Source organism: Eleutherodactylus coqui, chromosome 2 (genome assembly GCF_035609145.1).
Source record: "Eleutherodactylus coqui strain aEleCoq1 chromosome 2, aEleCoq1.hap1, whole genome shotgun sequence".
Lineage (NCBI taxonomy): Eukaryota > Metazoa > Chordata > Amphibia > Anura > Eleutherodactylidae > Eleutherodactylus > Eleutherodactylus coqui.
In genome coordinates, this window is record NC_089838.1 from 212534173 (window position 1) to 212553594 (window position 19422).

The 19422-nt window shown below is 44.2% G+C and overlaps 1 protein-coding gene across 2 annotated transcripts in view; it reads right to left on the minus strand.

Annotated features, from left to right (window-relative positions):
- RBPMS2 (RNA binding protein, mRNA processing factor 2) overlaps positions 1 to 12238 on the minus strand; it is a 35943-nt gene extending 23705 nt beyond the window's left edge. Inside the window, exon 1 of one of the 2 annotated variants that reach the window (XM_066592448.1) lies at positions 11624 to 12238. In XM_066592448.1, the coding sequence (XP_066448545.1) occupies positions 11624 to 11674 (51 nt within the window). In that variant the 5' untranslated portion in view covers positions 11675 to 12238. The remainder of the gene's footprint in view (positions 1 to 11623) is intronic. The other variant, XM_066592447.1, reaches the window with a different exon arrangement.
- Between the last annotated feature and the right edge of the window lie 7184 nt (positions 12239 to 19422).

The window sequence follows — 19422 nt, forward strand, 5'->3', positions numbered from 1 at the left end:
TCCCACTTTATTTGGCGTTTAAAATATTCCCTCACCGCATGCGAAGACGACCTGTGCAGCGCGAGCACGCCGGAGCAGCCCCATTCAACAGAAAAGAAAAGACTGCGCAAGTGCGTCTAATCGAGGGAGAAGGCTTCGGTCGTCGCCATGGAGACGGGGCCGCCAACACCGGAGGGGGTAAGTGAATAACTTCTGTATGGCCAATATTTAATGCACGATGTACATTACAAAGTGCATTAATATGGCCATACAGAAGTGCTTAACACCACTTGCTTTTGCGGGACAACCCCTTTAAGTTGCTAATTAGCTACTTAGTTTTGAGCAATCTTTGCACTACTGTCACTGAGTGATTTTTTTTTCAGTGTAAATAGGCCTTTAGTTTTAGGGTGCGCTCATTTATACAATCACTAGATTTTTTACATTTTTCCACCTAAAAGTCTTCAGTTTTTCAATTGAACTGTACAGATAATGGGTCACACCAAAGGTGGAAGTAAATCTGAAATGACAGTCAGTTTTTTTTCCCCCTTCAATGTGACATTAATAACCTATTGCGAGCATAGGTCAGAAGGAGAAAAAAAGCAATCCCTTTAAATGGGGACATGATAGAGCTTCTGTGATTCAGATCAATTTCAGTTCTAAGTGTAATGAGAAAAGACCAAAAAAATTTGGATATTGAGAATTCACAGCTATTATAAGCCAGCAATTCTTCAATGTTAAATCTTCTGGTATCTCAAGGATATGAGATCCAGGTGCTTTGCTTCATGGTACCCTTAGATGGAGTTGCCCCCTCCAACTGTGAGCGTCTGAAGTTTAGTGGCAGTCAGCCACATTACATGTACATCAAACTACAACACAGGCTGACTGAAGGCAGATGGAATGTTATGATGCAGTTAGAAAACAAGAACACAGTACTTATAAGGCTTTAAGCATCATGTACAATTACAGCTGCCCATCATCAAGCTACTTAAAGTACTACTACCCCTGAAGGTGGGGATACATATGGAAGACATCAGGTTTATTCCATTTAGGTACAATCTGCTTCAAGTTGGTTTCCCAGTGGGTGGCAGCTGAGAATAGATCTCCAAGGCCGCATGCACACGGACGGGTCGTAACTCCACATGCAGGACCTGCAGCAGAATCAGACCCTGCGCCCAGCCAGCATCTGCCTGCTCCTGCATTTTCTTTTCTGTACTGCAGATGGTCCACACGGCGAGCAGTCGGACAGACACTAAATTAGGAGACAACGCTGTACTGTGCATCATTTTTCATAAATCAAGGAATTACATTCCTTGATTACATTCACATACATTGTAATACAAAAGTTTGTTAATCAGGAGTCATTTACATCTACCACTCGAGCCAGTTGAAGCTCCAGTATTTTCAAAAATGTTCAATGTAAAAATATTACATTATATTCCAATGTCATTGAAAAAATTATTGTACTGTTTAACAATGATTTGTCATGCGAGCTCCTCGTTCAATTGCCTGTGGACAGCCAGCCTTGTAGTTTGGGTCATTACATATGCAGCAGTTGACCCATTAGGCACTTTTCCCCCTAAAAAATAGTCGCAGAGAAGTGCGTTAAGGGTCTTTGCATTTTTTGCTGAACCATCATGTGAACTGCCAAAACTGAAACCTTTTACATTTTCAAGCCCATAAATGTATTCAAGTGGAAGGTCTTCAATCAGTTTTTGCATTTTCTGTCTCCATTCCAAATACACATACTGGATCAAGAGTGTAGGCTGCTTCTCCTTGTTTCCAGTTTTGAAAATTGAATAGATTTTTTTATTGCGTTGTATTCAATGGGTGACGGCTGCAGATGGAGCTTGAAGACATCTGTATTTCCATTTCCTGTTTTGTCCGTTTACTGGAGGTGGTGTCAATTCCTTAATGAATGGAATTCAGTGGTTAGCACTGTTCCCTTGCAATACTGGGCTCCTAGGTTAAAGTACCATCAAGGGCAACATCAACTTTGAAAAGCGACATACAACCACCACCAGTTATCAAATTAGGCCCTACACCTCCAGCACTGCAAGGCAACAGTGCTAGCAATTGAGCCACCATGCTCCCTCTTCCCTCCCTTCTCTGGAGGGCAAGAAACACAAAACCATACAAAGTTTGCCATGCAGATGTCTGGTCAAATTTGCACCCAAGACCCCAGTGCAGCAAGGCAACACTGGTGATGCCTAAGCTGCCATGCTTTTTCTCCCTCCAGAAAAGTGGAGGAAGAGAAGACAAAGATCTTCTCCTTCAGAGAAGGAACTAAGTAGGAAGAAAAAGCTTGATGGTTCAGTGGCTAGCTCTATAAGCCTTATAGAACAGGGGTTCTAGGTTCATGTCTGACTATGGACAACATCTGCATGGTGATTCTATGTTCCCATTGCGCTTATTTTTGCCTTTCAAATATGGTGGCATAGTCATTAGCACCGCTTCCTTGCAGTGCTGGAATTGTAGGTTCAAAGTTGGTTACCCTTGGAGATTTGAACTTGGAACTCTAGCATTGCAAGTGATAACCACATTCATTAGATTTAAGGGGCAAGCTAAGACGTTTCCTGTTTCAGTTCTGATTTTTCTTTTAAATTAAAACACTAGTGAGAATTTAGCATAATTTTGAAATTTAGTTTAAGGATTACAAGTCAGAAGCCTCTAGTACATCCAAGGCAGAATAAGAGCTTCCCTTTATTTTAACATATTAAATCTTAAATGCTTTGGACCAACATGGTCCTTGTTCACAGCTAAAATAAAAACTGTACAAATTTAAACAGGATACAACTATAGTAATGCAATTAACATCGGTCGATATAGGTTATTAAAGGAGCAATAGAATATGAACATGAGTCCACATTTCTTAAGGCTGAATGCACATCTGCATGCAGGAATCAGACCCTGCCTGCGGCCGGCATTAACGTGTACCTGCCGTTTCCCCACATAGTTGCAGAAGGGCCCTGGATTGGACAGCTTCCATTGACCTCAATGGAAGCTGTCTGTGCGGAATCAGCGCTGGAATAGGACATGCTAAGATTTTCCCCTCCGTGAGCTGAAAAAGACCCCCATGCCCCCTAAAAACAGTTGATTTACGCTTGGACATGGAAAAGTGATTTTTCATTGCATGCTATGGGCGGTATTTGCTGCGGAATCCAGAGGTGGACACCCACTCCGGATTCTGTATTGCAAATATGCACCTGTGCATTGGGCCTAAAGAGATAACAAGAAGGTTTTACCGTTTGTTCCCATTTCAAGTTTTTTTATGAAGGTCATGTTTTCAGTGCAATGAAATACAATCAATTTTAACTCATGTCATTTATGTTATTTCATGCAAATCTTGCAATCTCATACATAGGCTGCATTATCAGAAAGTCAAGTGATTGCCAGGTACGTCACTGGAATTTGAGGGACAATTGCATACTTCAGGTGCTGCTAGGTGTTTATAGTGATTCACAACAGGTCTTTGTTTCAATTGCTTTAAAACCAAATGAATCCAGTTAAAATCCCTCTAGAAGGGCAACTGGAGAAAACTGGTTCCAAGCAGGGAAGCATTCTGGATTTTAGACTTCCCCTAGGTATGAGCAACAGAAACTAGATGAACTCATAGGCTGAGTCATTGGTCAGTTTTTATGCATGCAGAAACTAAACAGATTTATATAGTTATACATGCATTTAGACAGAGAATTGTTGAGATTCTCACCAGTTGTGGGAATCTGAACAGTTTTATGACTTGTGTGAAAGTGCCCTTACACTTCATTGTGTCTCCAGTTTTCTGGATAGATGCAGCATTGCTCCACTTCTCTTGAAACACCAGTATCCCATACAGAAGAAAGGTAAAGAAAAAAGGGAAGTTATATGCCAGTGCATTGGCAGATTCTCTTTTCCCACTCATTATGGAGGAGGAAGAGGGAAACTTCTGGCACAACTCATCTGCCTTGTGACAGAACTGAATCAACTACAATGCGGTCCATTCTGTTTGTTAAGCAGTAGAGCATTTTATGGGATGGAAAAGTCCTGTATGGCTACAGTCACAGTAAAATGGGGTAGATTTCCCACACTGGAAAGTTCACATAAAATTGGCACCATTGGAGCAATACTGACCTCCTTGTAGAACAGGGAGATTGAAAGGAGAAACAGTTGGTGTGAAAAAGCAGTACTATACTATGGTGTTGAGTTAACCAGTGGAGCTCAGTCTGGGAAGTTAGAAGCTAGTGCTGAAAAACGTTTTGTATGGTGTTAACCAGGAGAGCAAAATGTGATTGTTCCCAGCAAGATAAACCAAGTAATCTTTTAGATATGATACCTTTTAATGTCAAAAGGATTTTTAATTTTAAGTCAAATTCTATAGGCTTTTTATGCCGGCGATTCCCCTAGCAGGGGGTATACCAAATAGTCAGCAACACACGAAAAACTGCAAGAATCAGCATAGAAGTGGGTGATAGAAGTTGGTATCCAAACTGGCTGGGGAAGGGGTCCTCTCCTTTTGTTCTCTTCCCATCTTCTTCCTAATTCTATGTTGCCATAAGCCAGGGGAGTCCTAGCAGGACAATAACTAGACCATGGAGACCAGGTCCTGAGGAAGCTTTCCATTGTATTGTCCCTCACTGCTGAAAGCTTTTCATACAGCATTACCTTAGAGATCCCACCAATTACTGGACTCACAATGGTCTAATATGTAGGGAGGCTGACAACCAAAAACATTCTGACTGTCATGCAGATATATTGGGACAATTTATGTTGCTATTATATTCTATAGGTTTGTCAGGCAATAGGAAATAGGGAATGTTTTGCCCATCACTCTAGTTATAAGCCTTGCCACCTGCTTCCAGAAGGACTGCCATAGGGCAAGTTCACCATATGTGTAATGATGTTCAGTTCCAGCAAGAAACAGACCCATTCAGGCATGCAGATTTTTTCCCCCTTGAATGGAGCAGGAAAGTGGAAACCCCAGCACAGAAAGCACCCTGAACAGACCCTCCGATCCAGGATGTAAACAAAAGGCTTTTCTGAGATCACTTTAATGAGCTCATCAGGTGTACTGATGTAGAGGGACTTGTTTTGGCCAATGGACTACTATGGGGACAATCAAGATATTTTACAATAGTTTCTGGCATAAAAAAGTTGCTTCAGCAGCAATTTGACTTTGAGCTTGTGCTGCCATCTGCCACTTTCTTGGCTAGGGAGCATGGCCACCCCAGACCACCACATGTACATTTCACACTAGAAACTAGTACAAGTTAAACCATATACCAGGTTGGACACTGTCTACATCTTGGCTACTAGAACTACAAACCTGCATTTTATAGCATGCTGCCCTGGCATAGTATAGTATAGTATAGTATAAAGGGGTTTCAACACTACCTCAAAAAAATAAATTTTTTAAAGCAGTTGGGCATCTTCCAAAGCACTGACTAACAGTGTTTATGTCAAAGGGAAATCAGGCAACTGCTGCAGCCAGAGGCCACAGTGTCACTGTCCCAGACTCCTGACATCATGGCAGCCAGGATGCAAGCACTGATCCCAGGACTTTGGGATGGTGACGTTGTGGACACTGGTTGCCAGCAACACACCTGAGTTTCCCCTGGCCATACAGCCAGAAGCTGGCACTGGGGCAGCCCTTCTGCTGTATTGCAAGAGACCAAGGGGAGGAATATATAGACCATTTTTATATTAGGCCAGGCCCAGCTTCTTGAGAACTTTTTGGGGAAGCTAACAGATCTGCTTTAAAGACAATTTGCTACACAATGTCACATTCTCCAACCCACCCCAGGATTGATAGCCATCTCCCATAACATCTTCTAGCTTCCTTGAGCCTTTCCCATAAGAAAACCAGGCAACTCACATCAATTGAACTCCAGGCTACCAAAGCCAAGTTGGACCCCAACTTACGTCTCATGTCCACAGGCAGATCAGATTCTGCATGCAGGAGCCCACAGCAGAATCAGACCCTGCCCGCAGCAGAGGACTCTGTGGGTCTTTTGCTTACTCATCTGGGTCTTCCATCTTCATTAGTAGAAGTGCTGTCCGGCACATATGTGCAGTGGAGTTTTTGTATTTTTTTTTTTAACTTAAGCTTTTCCTGTGGAATCTGTAACCTTCCTGCAGTTACATTGCAGAAAGGCTCTGGAACAGATGGTTTTCATTTACTTCAATGGAAGCCATTGGCATGGAATCCATGCAAAAATTGAGCATGCTGCGATTTTTCCTCATCTTGCGGAAACCGCAATTGGTTAGGAAGAAGCGATTTCCCATAGCATGCTATGGGCGCCATTTGCTGCCAATTCCGCAGCAAGCATTGGTCCGTTGGCAGGAGCCCTTATGGTGCAATTAGGGTTGGTCACGGGGAGCCAAGTGGTGTATTTTCTATACTCACCTGCTTCTTCGTTCCCATATTGCCTGCCTATGAAGTCTGCACACTAGCCAAAACTGACTTATTCCCCAGAGTCCTATGTGCTCCCTCTCCCACACTAGTATGAGAGAACTGGTGCACAGGACTCTGACAACAGACAGATTTTCTGCTGGCTCTCAGCCTTCAGTGGCAAGTAGTGCCAGAAGCAGGCAGTGGGAGAGAATGGAAAATGCAACACCCAACTACCTGTCTCCTGCCCTAACAGCACTAGAAGTTATTTTATGGTGCTTTAGGCAAGTGATAGGTCTCCTTTAAGAAAGTTGCAGGTTAGTTAATAGATCTTTAGTTCAAGATCCCACCAGTCTGACATTAACCCTTTCCAATCCACTGTCTGACATCTGGAGACCTTCTGAATGAAGGCTGTACAGCTCCGATGTTGGAAGATGTCTGGCAGTATTCTTATTGCTCTGTTGGCGGGGGCCTCTCCAGCATGTCCCATACCGCAGTACTGGCTCTAGCCAGTAGATTGCACCATTGTATAATGGCAGAAAGAGAAAGCCCCCTTGGAAACCCTGAATCCAAAATTGGATTGCAAAGGGTTAAGGCCCCCTGTCCACGAGTGTTGCAGTATCCTGCGGCAGATCTTTGCCGCCTGGGAGCAGGAACTGCAGAGGGATCTCCGCTGTCTGCCCAATCTGACAGATAGGCTGACTGCGGAGAATCGTGGCCATTCCCAGCATGCTGCAAATTGCCAGCCGCGAGCGGAGAATCGCAATGATTCTCTGCTCGTGGACAGGGGGCCGGTGCATTCCATAGCAACGCTATGGAAAGCTTCAGACTGCGTGATTCGCCGGTGAAATCATGGCTGTGGACAGGGGGGCCTTAAGTAGAAATTAGACTATTGACACATGCAAGTTGTTTTTTTCTTTTAACACAGGGGAGGTTAGGACTAGTGCAAGGGAAAAGTGGTGTTAACCATAGCAAGCAGATTTCAGTTTTCAAAAGTCTTTGAAGAGGGGGGGGGGGGGGGGGGGAAGAAGGCATTGCTCTCCACTTTTCCTTTGCACTAGTCCTGCAAAATGTAGTTCCCATGTCTCAGCAGAGATCCTAGGAATATTTCTTAGAACCGTTTCTTTATTAAACTGTAGTGGTGACACTATTCAGCTGGTGTAAATGAGACCTTAAAGAACAATGATATCGCACCACTCCTGGTACAAATAAGGCCTCAACCCTTAACTGTAGAATCCAGCACTCACCAATATGCTTGAAAGTTATGTTTTATTGTTGACAACCTGCAAAAACATTAACTGTTCAAAGCAAGACATCAGTACAATCTTTGGTCCATATGACCTTGAGTGTCCAGTATATTACTTATAATTCATGATTACAGAAGGCCATTTTCATCCAGTCATGTATATTTTTGTTTGACCAGTCTTAGTTAAAAAGCCCATACTTGGACTGAAATGTAATGTTTTCTGGATTGCCAACAATAAAAACTTAATCTTTCAAGTTAATCACAGAATGCTGTATTCTATATTTAGGGTGATCCAAAAGTGACACGAGCGCCAATTTAGACAGTCCATCTGTGTATGATGTTGCAGGCCTGACCTGCAGTCAGACAGCCCATACACATGCGCAGCACTATTTCTGGACAGAGGTTTTTGAAATAGATGTATAGATTATAGGCAAACAAACAAAAAACAAAAGGTCATTTCCAATATCCCTTGCTGCACAACATCTATAGCTTCTAAAGGAACAACTATTGTGGTTTAAGTGCATAACATTCATAACTCATCTGTCAGATCATTGCTGTTAAGGCAACTGTCTTGTTTCAGGACAGAATCCTGTCCTGGAATGGATGGGGTATATTACCTGCAGTTCTCCAACCTTCTGGCTTCTGTTTACAGTCATCCAAGATGGCTGATAGACTACCAGTGCACTATACCTGCCGATTGGCCAGAGCTGCTCATGTGATCAAGACTGGCCAACCAGCAGTGTAAAACGAGTTTGCTAGATAGAAATGGCCATCTTAAGCATTCAAAGGCAGGGCCTGAAACCAGATTCAAGGGGCAGCAGAGAAGAAAAATGACTGGTAATTACTCCGCTGGGGCAATTATTTCCTCCAAAACCAGAGAGTCACTTTAACATGACACATTGGGCTGGATCAACTTTATGTAACAGTTGTTTGATATCAAGAGGGAGGTCTACCATCAAGGTTATATTGCTTTATGGACACTTGATAGAAAGATTCTAACCAACATGACAATCATATGGTACCATGATTTGGACTTTATTGTAGTAAAAGCAACCCCTTTTTGACTACTATAACTCCTTAAAGTATAAGTGCATTCACAAAGTCTCTAGGATTTGAGTAAAAAGAAAGCCACAGGTTTTTTGGATAATGCCTATAGCATTTTTAATTGCATGCATCCTCTTATGTCCACCCCCCCCCCCCCCCACACACTCCCCATTCTTATACAGGGGCCTATGGAAAATAAAATGCCAGAACACTACTGTATACCCAGAGCACGCTGTTATTTATTAACACCATAGACACCAAAAATGCAGCAAAAGTGAGGAAAGCCGCTATAAAAAAAATGCAATTACACTGGTGACCTATAGAAACCATCAGGACAGTTGCCAAAGAACGCTGCTGCATCAGAACACCTAAGCAGCAGCATTATTGCAACAAAGACCAAAAACCAGTCTAAGTCTTTTTTCGAGCAGGACTGCAGAATGTTTTCTGATCCAAGGGCCATTGTCAGACTGAACCAATCACAAGGGCCACAGTAATTAAAAGGGCATCATCATTCGAGACATTTATGGCATATCCTAAATATATGCCATAAGTGCCCAGTAGATGAGTCCTGGAAGACGAAATAAGCACCCGTCAGGAGAATGGGAGGGTGAAGGGATGTCTCTCCCACATTTTCACTCATGAAAGGAAAAGGGCAAGAATCTCTTCCCAATGCCGTTTGTGAAATTGTGTGTTCCATTAGTTCTAAAAACTAGAATGAAGAGCCACATTTATGGCGACATCATTACCACTTCCTGGAATGCCATAGGAGTCGAGACCACCATTCTCCCATTATATGGGGGTTCTAGATATAGTGTAGTGCACCACTAGTACTTACCCATTATTGCTCCCTACTACACACCGCTTCCCTGACAGACAATACATCTGAACAGCCAGAGACATCTGACTAGGTGCTGTTGCTTGGAAGGGGGTGGCTGTACAGAATAGCACTGCAGGCTACATGTCAGGCCATGGGTTGTGCACCCCTGTTAATAGATATATGGGCAGCTTTATGAAGTAACGTGATTCTCACCCCCCCCCCCCCACTGCACCAGTGTTTTAAACACCCACTAAAACGCTTCCATTGATTTTAATGGGCTTCTCAGACGAGCGTTTGAGTACAGCCTTTCTAACTCCATGTTTTTCAAATGCTGTCTGCCCCATTTTAGTACGTTGCTGCAATTTTTAACGGCTGGGTGAAACTGGCCTAAAAGACTACAACTGAACACACTAGGCCTGTCTCCGTTTTTATGCAAGCACTGTTCCCATGGACTGAAAGTGATGATCAAGAGTATAAAAGGAATCCTTAGAATACAATGCTCATGAATTTCAGAGCAATGTTAAGGCGCTTGCACACCTATGCTGGGGATTCTGCTTTCCTGCTTCATTCAGGGAGCGAATGACAGAATTACTTACAACACTTTACCTTTCCTCAAAATGCATACAAAAAAAAAAAACAAAAACTGAAACTAGAGCTATACTTCTATTGGGAAGATAGTTTTTATTGGATCAGTGAAGAATTTAGGCTTTCTGCATGCAGACGTGCTGCAAAACTGTCATTCAGAAATAGTTACCATAAAGCATACATTCACTTCTTATTCTCCGTAATAAGAGGCTTATACTTTTAAGGTCACTAGCTCAAATATATGTAAAGAGTCACCACTTCCGTGCACATGTTGTTTGGCTGTTGTGAGTGGACAATCCTATCAACTTGAGGATATTTAGATATTGAGTTATTCCAGAAAAAAAAAAAAAGAAGAAGAAAGTTCCGCATGTGCGGCTTTTGGCTACATTATCCATTTGAACTAGTTTTACTATTAATTTCCAGGCATAGCGGACTGGTCAGCATGCATAATGTCTGACAGTTAGTCATTATCTTAATACTGCCATTCATATGATGTCACAAGACATTTACAGTATAATATCAGTATTATAATGAGTGCTCTAGAAGATCATATTTGTTGGAATAGTTTGTCAAAGTGTTACATTTTGCAGGTTAAGCCAACCATAGGGTCAATCTGGTTAAGCTGCAGAATGCCAGCCGCAAACAGTAGAGACAGCAGACTTCAAAACAATTTTACCCTTAACTGTATGTTAAAAATAAGTGTTTTTTATAGTTACGCCACAAATGTGGATGCCCTTGAGAGCTTAAAAAAAAAACAAAAAAATAAAAAAAAAAAACTGTTTTTCCCCCACAACACAAAAACCTGGTAGACAAACGTTTAACTAAGTCCATCTCCAATCCTGTGCAACAGCTTCCAAAAACTGAACACAACCCAAATACTCACCATAACAGAAGATAACACCCATACATGTCGGCTTTACATTAGATCCCTATATTTATATTACACATACTTCTGTATCAGGGAGCCGCCTCAGAGTTTATACAACCCATTACAGATGTGCAGGAATGTAAAAAAAAAAAAAAATAAAATAAATCATATATAATAAGATTCTTCCTTTCAATAATATTTAGTACCTAATAAGACAAGAAAGTGTAAACACCGGCATTCAGAACCTGTAGCTGGCACGATTAATATCCACTTTTTGTTCGCCACCCAAACGCATGTAATCTACATGCCAGCTAGAGGCATGGTTTACTTCAATGACAGCACAACTCATGACATTAGCCAAAGTCACCAAGAGGTAACATGTAAGCTACATGTGTTTATACAACTGGACTAGTAAAGACATGTAAAGTCAGATATGACTTTATTCACAATGGCACATAAGGAGGATTAAATGTAGTTTTACATAGGTAAAACTACATCCTCACTTACTGCACAAGTAGTACAATTAGCTCTGCTACATCTGGATATTTTGTCTAGTGTAGTAGCCAAACTAACTGAAAAGTTTCTATAAAGCACCACGTGTTATGACTATAAAGAGGACAGTTCATCAAACCTTAAAACTGAACTTGAAAAGCAGATCGATCATTACATGATGGCAGAAGTAAACGAGAGAGGAATGGAGAGCACCAAGCCAGGACTTACCTCCTCCTCTATGTTAGTACTGTGCTCAGTGTCAGGCTTCAGAGTACTCATGGTGTACAAACCAACAGGGGTTTCCTCTGCTGAGTCCACGGTGGCTGATGGTGGGGTCCCCTGTCACACTACAGAATGTGCCCCTTCTTTGCCCTGATCTGCACAAGTCGAGGTGCCTGCAGCTTAAGTTGGTGCCCAACTCCTGGGAAGTCCAACTTTCCTGTGGTGTGGAGGTGCCCAGTGCGGGTGCTGAGGTATGCCTGGAGTGGAGAGGTGCTATGTGAGTGCCTAGGTGGGAGAGTGCAGGGGCTCTGAGGCGGGAGCACTGCTCTTTATACCACCCCTTCCTGAAGTGAGAGCCTAATTAAGGAGGGGGAGTGAGGCTCAGGACAAGCATGGAGGCTCATCAATTAAAGTTACACACAGAGGAGAGGCTGGAGGGAGGAGGGCCGTGCTCGGTGATGCTACAGTGGGATCAGCTGCTTGTTCTCCTCCCTCAGTATCTTGGGAAACCAAACAGCCACTTCTGCCATAATCATCACCCAGTGAGGGAGAAAGGGCAAACTTTCCCCGACTTGTGCTGGTGGCCAGCAGGCAGCTCCAGTAGCGGCGGCCGCTCACACTGGGTGTTCTCACCTCATGGCCGGCTCACTGGGGGAAGTTATCAGTCACTAGTCTGAGGAAGTGACTGGCCGGTGCTATGGCCTCCTCACAGCTGGACCTTGTCCTTCTGTCATATGTAGTTGTCATCCATGATGGCCCGGCCTCCTCAGGGGGGTGTGAGGTCCACGGGTGGCACATATGGAGGTTCCTCTGTGAGACCTCTGTGTATCTGCTGGGCCTCACATCTCTGGACATTTTTACTCAAATACAGGATGGAAAAAGTGACAAGCCAGGAAATAACACGTATAATAACTGAACATATCCATCAGGGCTTGGGGAGGGGTGTTCTCTCATTTTTTTAATTTTTATTTTTGCTAGTCCCGTGCAAATCCGATAATGTGTCCAAATCCACTGCAGGATTCTGTCAAGGGGTTACGTCAAAAGCGCCGCGATGGAACCTGCGAACAGAAGCATTCGCTGTCATCGGTGAACCGCACAATATTTTGGTGTATGTTTGACAGGGTTTCCGTTCATTTCCTTTATATTTGGAGCATAGAATAGCGTAGTCTGTTACGTATCTTATACTCCTAATATAATGGACACCTTTATACCAGCGTGGTGCCCGGTTCACTGATGCCCGCGAATGCTTCTGTTCAGGGGTTCCAAACCTGTTTTCGGACCTATGACAGAATCCCGCAGTGAAGGGAAAAACACTGTGCGGAAGCTCCCTGAAGGCCGCATGCACACGGGTGGGTCAGATTCCGCATGCGGCATCCACGTGTACCTGCTTTCTTTTTCTCTTCTCAGTACTGCGGGTGGTCTGCACAGTGAGCCATCGGACATGTGCAGTGCTGTTCTTTTTTTCTGAACTCCTACTTTTCCCGCATCATCGGCTGGTGGTGACATGAATTCCGCGATCTTGCGGAAGGGCCGCAGATCAGATCGCTTCCATTGACCTCCATGGAAGCCATCCACGCAGAATCCGCACAAAAAGTGGAGCATGCTGGAATTTTTCATCCATGAGCTGAAAATGCAATTGGTTTCGTGTGCATAAAGAATCACTTTTCCATAACATGCTATGGGCGGTATTTGCTGCGGAATCCAGAGGTGGATGCCCGCTCCAGATTCTGCAATGCAAATCCGCCTGTGTGCATGCACCCTAAGGCTGGGTTCACACGGGACGGATTTGCTGTGGAATTTCAGTGCGGATTGTCCGCACGGAAATTCCGCATGGGGCTTCTAATCCCCGGATTAGCCAGCAAAGTAGACGAGATTTTGCAAAAATCTCATCCACACGCTGCGGACAATCTGTTGTGGACAAACGGTGCGGAAACGGCCATGCGGCACGGAAAATAAAGACGCAGCATGTCGATTTTTACATTTTTTTTCTGCAGCCGTCTCACTCTTCTCTATGGGGAGGGATGGCCACAGCAGAAATGCAGGAGGCGAAGCCACTCCAAAGCCCGCAGCTGCGGTTCGCCTGCGGAATTCTTGCGGATTTTCAGTGCAGTCAATCCGTGAGAATTCCACTGGAAATCTATCCAGTGTGAACATAGCCCAAGGCTAACTTAACACGGGTTAGGGCGATATTGGTCTGTGAATCAAGGTTCGATATCGCCCTTGTCATCCATGTGAAATCCCTGAGGATGTGAGCCATTTTCATGTAAATTAAAAGGCTATTTAGCCTAATGAGGTCCACATGTGTTCTTTTTTTCACTGAATTGCACAGCATATTGAGCTTTTGTGCACATATTGAGTGCATATTTGCGCACCACCCATAGACTTCCATGGAGCCCTTAGTGCATAAATACACTGGGAAATAGAGCAGGACCTATATTTTTGCACGAGCTTCATTAATGAATCCATTGACATCAATGGGTTCTATTCTCTACGCAAAAACGTGCACAAATACAGTCGTGTGAAGAAGCCCTAAACCTACATTCACACAGGATAGAATGATAGGCTAAATAACTCTGTCCAATATTGCACTTGTCAACGTGCGATTTTCACTGCGATGCATTTTTGATTGAACTTCACATCTCTTCCGTGAAATTGCGATCTTTATGCGCGTTAAAGGATTGCAAGTGCTTCCCATAGACTTCAATAGGAAAAAATGTATCGCACTCACATGCAAGTGCCATGTGATTTTTCCCCCAGGTCCCACAGGAAACAAGCGGGTACACCCAAAAATGGAACATGCAGCATTGAGGAAATCGCTTATGTGAATAAATCCATTTAAAAGAATGGATTTCATATTCGTGTGCATCGCACAAAACCCTCGTGAATTTCTCGTTCATGTGAATAAGCCCAAATGCGGTTTCAGTATCAGAAAATTAATGCGCAGATTTTGCTCACTGACCAGGCCAAATCTGCGGATTTACAACTCACGCAATCCGTGACAACCACATGGTTTGCTGATGCAGATGTTCATGGAAGTTCCGCATTGGAATAATCTAATGCAGAGCTAGCCCATGTGAACATCAGGAGGCTCGTTCACACGACTTTACTACTATCAGATCTATGTCAGATTTTTCCAACTTGGATCTGAGGCTAACTTCACAGGGGGCGAAGGCGATATTGGGCTGTGATTCGCGGCCCGATAACGCCCTCGCCATCCATGTGAACGCCCGATGGATGCAAGGCATTTTCATGTGAAAACAGCCTTGCATCACTTTGGGGATGACAGGATCCTCATCGGCTATCAATCCACTTCTGCCTTTTCCTTTCCTGGCTAAATAGTGCTGAATGAGCCCTATGTACTAAAGAGTGAAAGTATCCTGATCAGTTCTGTTGGTGACTGCTGTCACTACAGGGGATGTTTTTTTCTGTAACTGGGTCTCTTATGGATGCCCCAGCTACAGTGGAAAAGTGTGAAAAAAAAATACAATGTGAGTGGTCCCCAGTGGTCTTATGTGACACACCGGTGCTGAGCTGTGATGCGGATTCCCGCAATACTTCTGCAGTGCTAATGGCTTTCATTAACTGCAACAGAAGCCATCTGTGCGATTTACCGCACAAAATAGAACATGCGAGTTGATTGCAGTAGAGAATCGTTTAACATAGCATGTCTGTGGACGTACTTTGCAGCTTAGCTGACAAAAAAAAAATAGGACAGTAAAATCTCCACAAAGCGTCTGGTCCTAAGGCTTCTTTCACGTTGGCTACAAAATCTCACTACAAAACTCATGTATGTGAAGCTCATGCTTTCCAATGGGTTCTTTCAGGCTACAAAACATCTCATGTGAAAGAACCCACTGGAAACCACGAGCTTCACATACATGCGATTTGTAGCGATGATTTTGTAGCCCGTGGGAAAGACGCCTTAAGGGGTTAAGACAGATTTTAAGAATCGCGACTTTCAGCCTGGGTTCACACGGGACGGAATCTCGCGGTTTGGCCACAGCAAAAACCGCGAGATTTCCGCCGGGAGAAGCGCCGCGGCTTTGAAGCGGCCTGGCCGCTCGCTCTTTCGCTGCGGCCGGCGCTCCCATAGAGGAGAGCGCGGCCGCAGCGGAAGGAAAAAAAGAATGGACATGCCGGGTATTCTGAAACCGCGGCTGCCGCAGCCGCGGTTTCAGCCGGACTTACCGCAGCAGATTGGCCGTCCCGTGGGGACGAGATTTCTGAGAAATCTCGTCCACATGGCTGGCTAATCCCGAGATTAGCGGCCGCGGGCGGATTTGCCGCAGCAAAACTGCGGCAAATCTGCCCTGTGTGAACCCAGCCTTAAAGGGTCACAAAATCTGTTGCAATTTCACTTCAGTAGTACGATGGCATAAAAGAGATCCTACACATGGGATGGAATAGGCCGCATGACGCACCACAAGCCGTGGTAGATTCTGCACTAAAAAAATTTTGGTGTGGAATTCCGCAGATGAGGATTTGCTGGGGGCTGTGGCTTAATTCTATTCCGTGTGAAAGGTTCCAAAATTGACTGTACAGGTCTGGACATAGTTAAAGATGCGCGAAATTTAGCAAAATAAGCTTTTTCATAAGGGCTTATGCCCACGGACAGATTTCTGCCCGGTTTAACGTTAAATTGAACCTAATAGCTCAATGTTCACGCTGCGGAATTCTACTGCGGAATTCCGCAGCATGAGAGAAAGCGCGGCATGCTCTAATTGCCGCAGGAAAATACGCGGACAGCTTCCATTGTAGTCGATGGAAGCCGACCGGCACGTGATACTTTCGCTGTGAGCACATCGGAAGTATCACGTGTTTACACGTCACCGCCTACTGCTGGCGCGTCATGCGCTGTACTGCGCAAGTGTGCTGGCTCGCCAGACGGGACTCGCGCGGCAGATCCAAAGAGGTGAGTATGTGGTCACAGCTGTGGGCATGAGGCCCTAATTTGTCAGGTTTTAAACTGCAGAAGGAAAAAATAGCATGTTGGAAAAACTAATCAAAGAATGAAACAGCGCTCTGTTTTAAACAAACAATATTTTGTAAAAAGTGGTGACACACTCACCTGGTGCTAGGTGGGAATAGCACTGTGTCAGGGAAGCGTATCCGCACCTATGATCCAAGTCAGCATAGTATACATCATCCCATTCCACAACCCAGTTTAACGGCTGGAGAGACAGTTAGGAATCCAATAACGGCTTCATCGGCGAGGGAGGCAAAGTGTGCCTGACTTTTCCCGGACCCAGTGAGCGCAGAATCTCTTTTTTTACTCTGAATCTCCATGTTGGAAAAACTGGCATCCAAAAATCCCCAAATGGTAAATTTCCCCCAATGTTTTTAGGAAAATTGCTCTGAAGTAAATCTATCAAACTGTCTAAAAAATAAAGTATTTTTTCAGGTATTTGTGTGTGTATTTTATGTGTGTAAACAAAAACACCACCCAAAGAATGCTGGTAAAAATTCATGAAAATCATGTTTTTTTTTTACAAGCTCTAAAAACTGCCACTAAAATCCTACATGCACACGAGCAAGAATCTCGTGCGAGTTTTGTGTGTCAGAAGATGCTCGAATATGAACTCCATTCTTTTGAATGGAGCTATTCACGTTAGCGATTTTTTTCCCCTCACAACGATGCTGCGAGGCTAAAAATCACAGCATGTCCTATCTTTTGGCGTTCCCACGGAGTGTTTTGCCCATTGTTTTCACTGGGACTTCCAGATACATCGAACAGCACTTGCATTCCGGATGATGTGCTTGCGAGTGCGATATTTCCCATTGAAATCAATGGTAAACACTTGTGATCCTCTGAAGCGCTTGAAACACACGCCTGAGGATCGCAATTTCACAGAATTTGAATGAATTTGAATGAAAAATGCCTCTCATTCGTATGTAAAACACACGTTGGCAAGTGCAATATCGGGCTGAGTTTCTTAGAACAATACCATGCTTGCCCGTGTGAATGTAGTCTAAGGCTAACTTTACCCAGGTAAGCGCGATATTGGGCCCAATTTCTCGCTCGGCAACATGCATTTTCCCTGCGGATGCAAGGCGTTTTTGTCTCAAAACCACCTTGCATCACTTCGGGGAATATAACAGCTGCATCGGAGGATCACAGAGTTTCCCCAATTGTTTTCAATGGGAGACCTCACATCGCATGCATCGTGTTCTTTTGAATGGGGTTCATATTCGTGCAAGGTTTGTGCGTCTTGCAACGCACAAATCTTGCACGATTTTCTTGTCCGTGTGAAGCCGGCCTAAGAGTGTGAGAAAAGAAGCATACTAGAAACTAGGGTAGATTTATTAGTTTATTTTTTGGCATAAACACGTTAAAAAATATGGTGTTTGGGCTGCGTAGCGTTAGTATTGATGATTTTACCTGATGTTCTATTAAATGTGACCAGATTGGTTTTGAATTTATGGGCATACAATCACAATCCAATTTTTGAACAATTTACATGTTCAGTTAACATTTTCTTATTTACAATATTACTAAAAAGTATTTGTCCCGTTTCTGATTTCCTCAGTTTTGCACTTGTCCTACTTAAAGGCTAGCGCTCCATGGCGAAATTGGGGTTGCATGACCGAAGATTGCTGTGTAGCCCTTGGACTTCACACTCGCATTGAAGTCAATGTGTTAGCATGGCAAGTCGGAGTTTACTACATTTTTCACAAAGAGTCCAGCCTTGGTTTTTTTTCTACCTGCCGGTCGCAGTCATTTGTGCCTTGCACCGTGTGAACTTAATGTGAGTATGTGGTGGCAGAGCTATACAGTGATCTTTGATGCTGTGATTTTTACGCAGCGTTTTATCATAAGGTCGTGTGGGCCCGGGCCTAAGACAAACACAACCTGACAGACAATGTATACAAAAGACAGTTTTTTAATGATTATGTCATTTATTGTTAAAAAAGGTTCCAAGAACTTACAGGAACATTTCTTTATTAGAGATGAGCGAACACGTTCGGCCCCGCCCCTTTTTCGCCCGAACACCGAACTTTGCGAACACCTCGGTGTTCGGGCGAAAAAGTTCGGGGGCCGCCGTGGCAGCGCGGGGGGGTGCGGCGGGGAGTGGGGGGGAGAGGGAGAGAGAGAGGGCTCCCCCCTGTTCCCCGCTACTGCCGCCCGCGCCGCCGCGCATCTCCCCGCCCCCCGGCGGCACCCGGACACTTACGCGCGAACACTGCAGTGTTCGCTAAAGCCGGTGTCCGGGTGCGGATGTGTCCGTAACGGACACGTTCGCTCATCTCTATTCTTTATTGTTTTGAAGCAGTGTCAGTAATTTCAACAAAATCACAATTATAAAAATTGCAAAATGAAAAAAGTGACAAAACTGCAAAAATAATGCAAACGTAACCCTACGGCTGGGCTCTCACTAGCGGGTCTGATTCCTGCATATGGCTCTTAACTGCATTGCATATGACCCAGGAGGCACGCAGGTGGCCATGTTGCAGTGCAGCTTTTTGGAGGGGTTTTTGTATTTCTCGTGCCATCACTTAGTGATGACGCGGGTACCTCCAGTCCATATGCAATGTTAATTGCATATGGGCTGCGGTTCGCACGCCTCCATTGACATCAATGGCGACCGTCCGTGCAGCTTCTGCGGTAAAATAGAGCATGCTGCGATTTTTTCTTCTGCTCACTGAATATGCAATTCCTACCCACAAGTGTGAAGGAAATTTTGAAAATGCATACGTTTTAATGCCCGCTTATTACCACGGATCGTCCGTGCGGATGTCGATCATAGAATCCGCAATACAAACTGGTCATATGGGACTGGCCTTGTGCCACCTTATAAACATGAGTC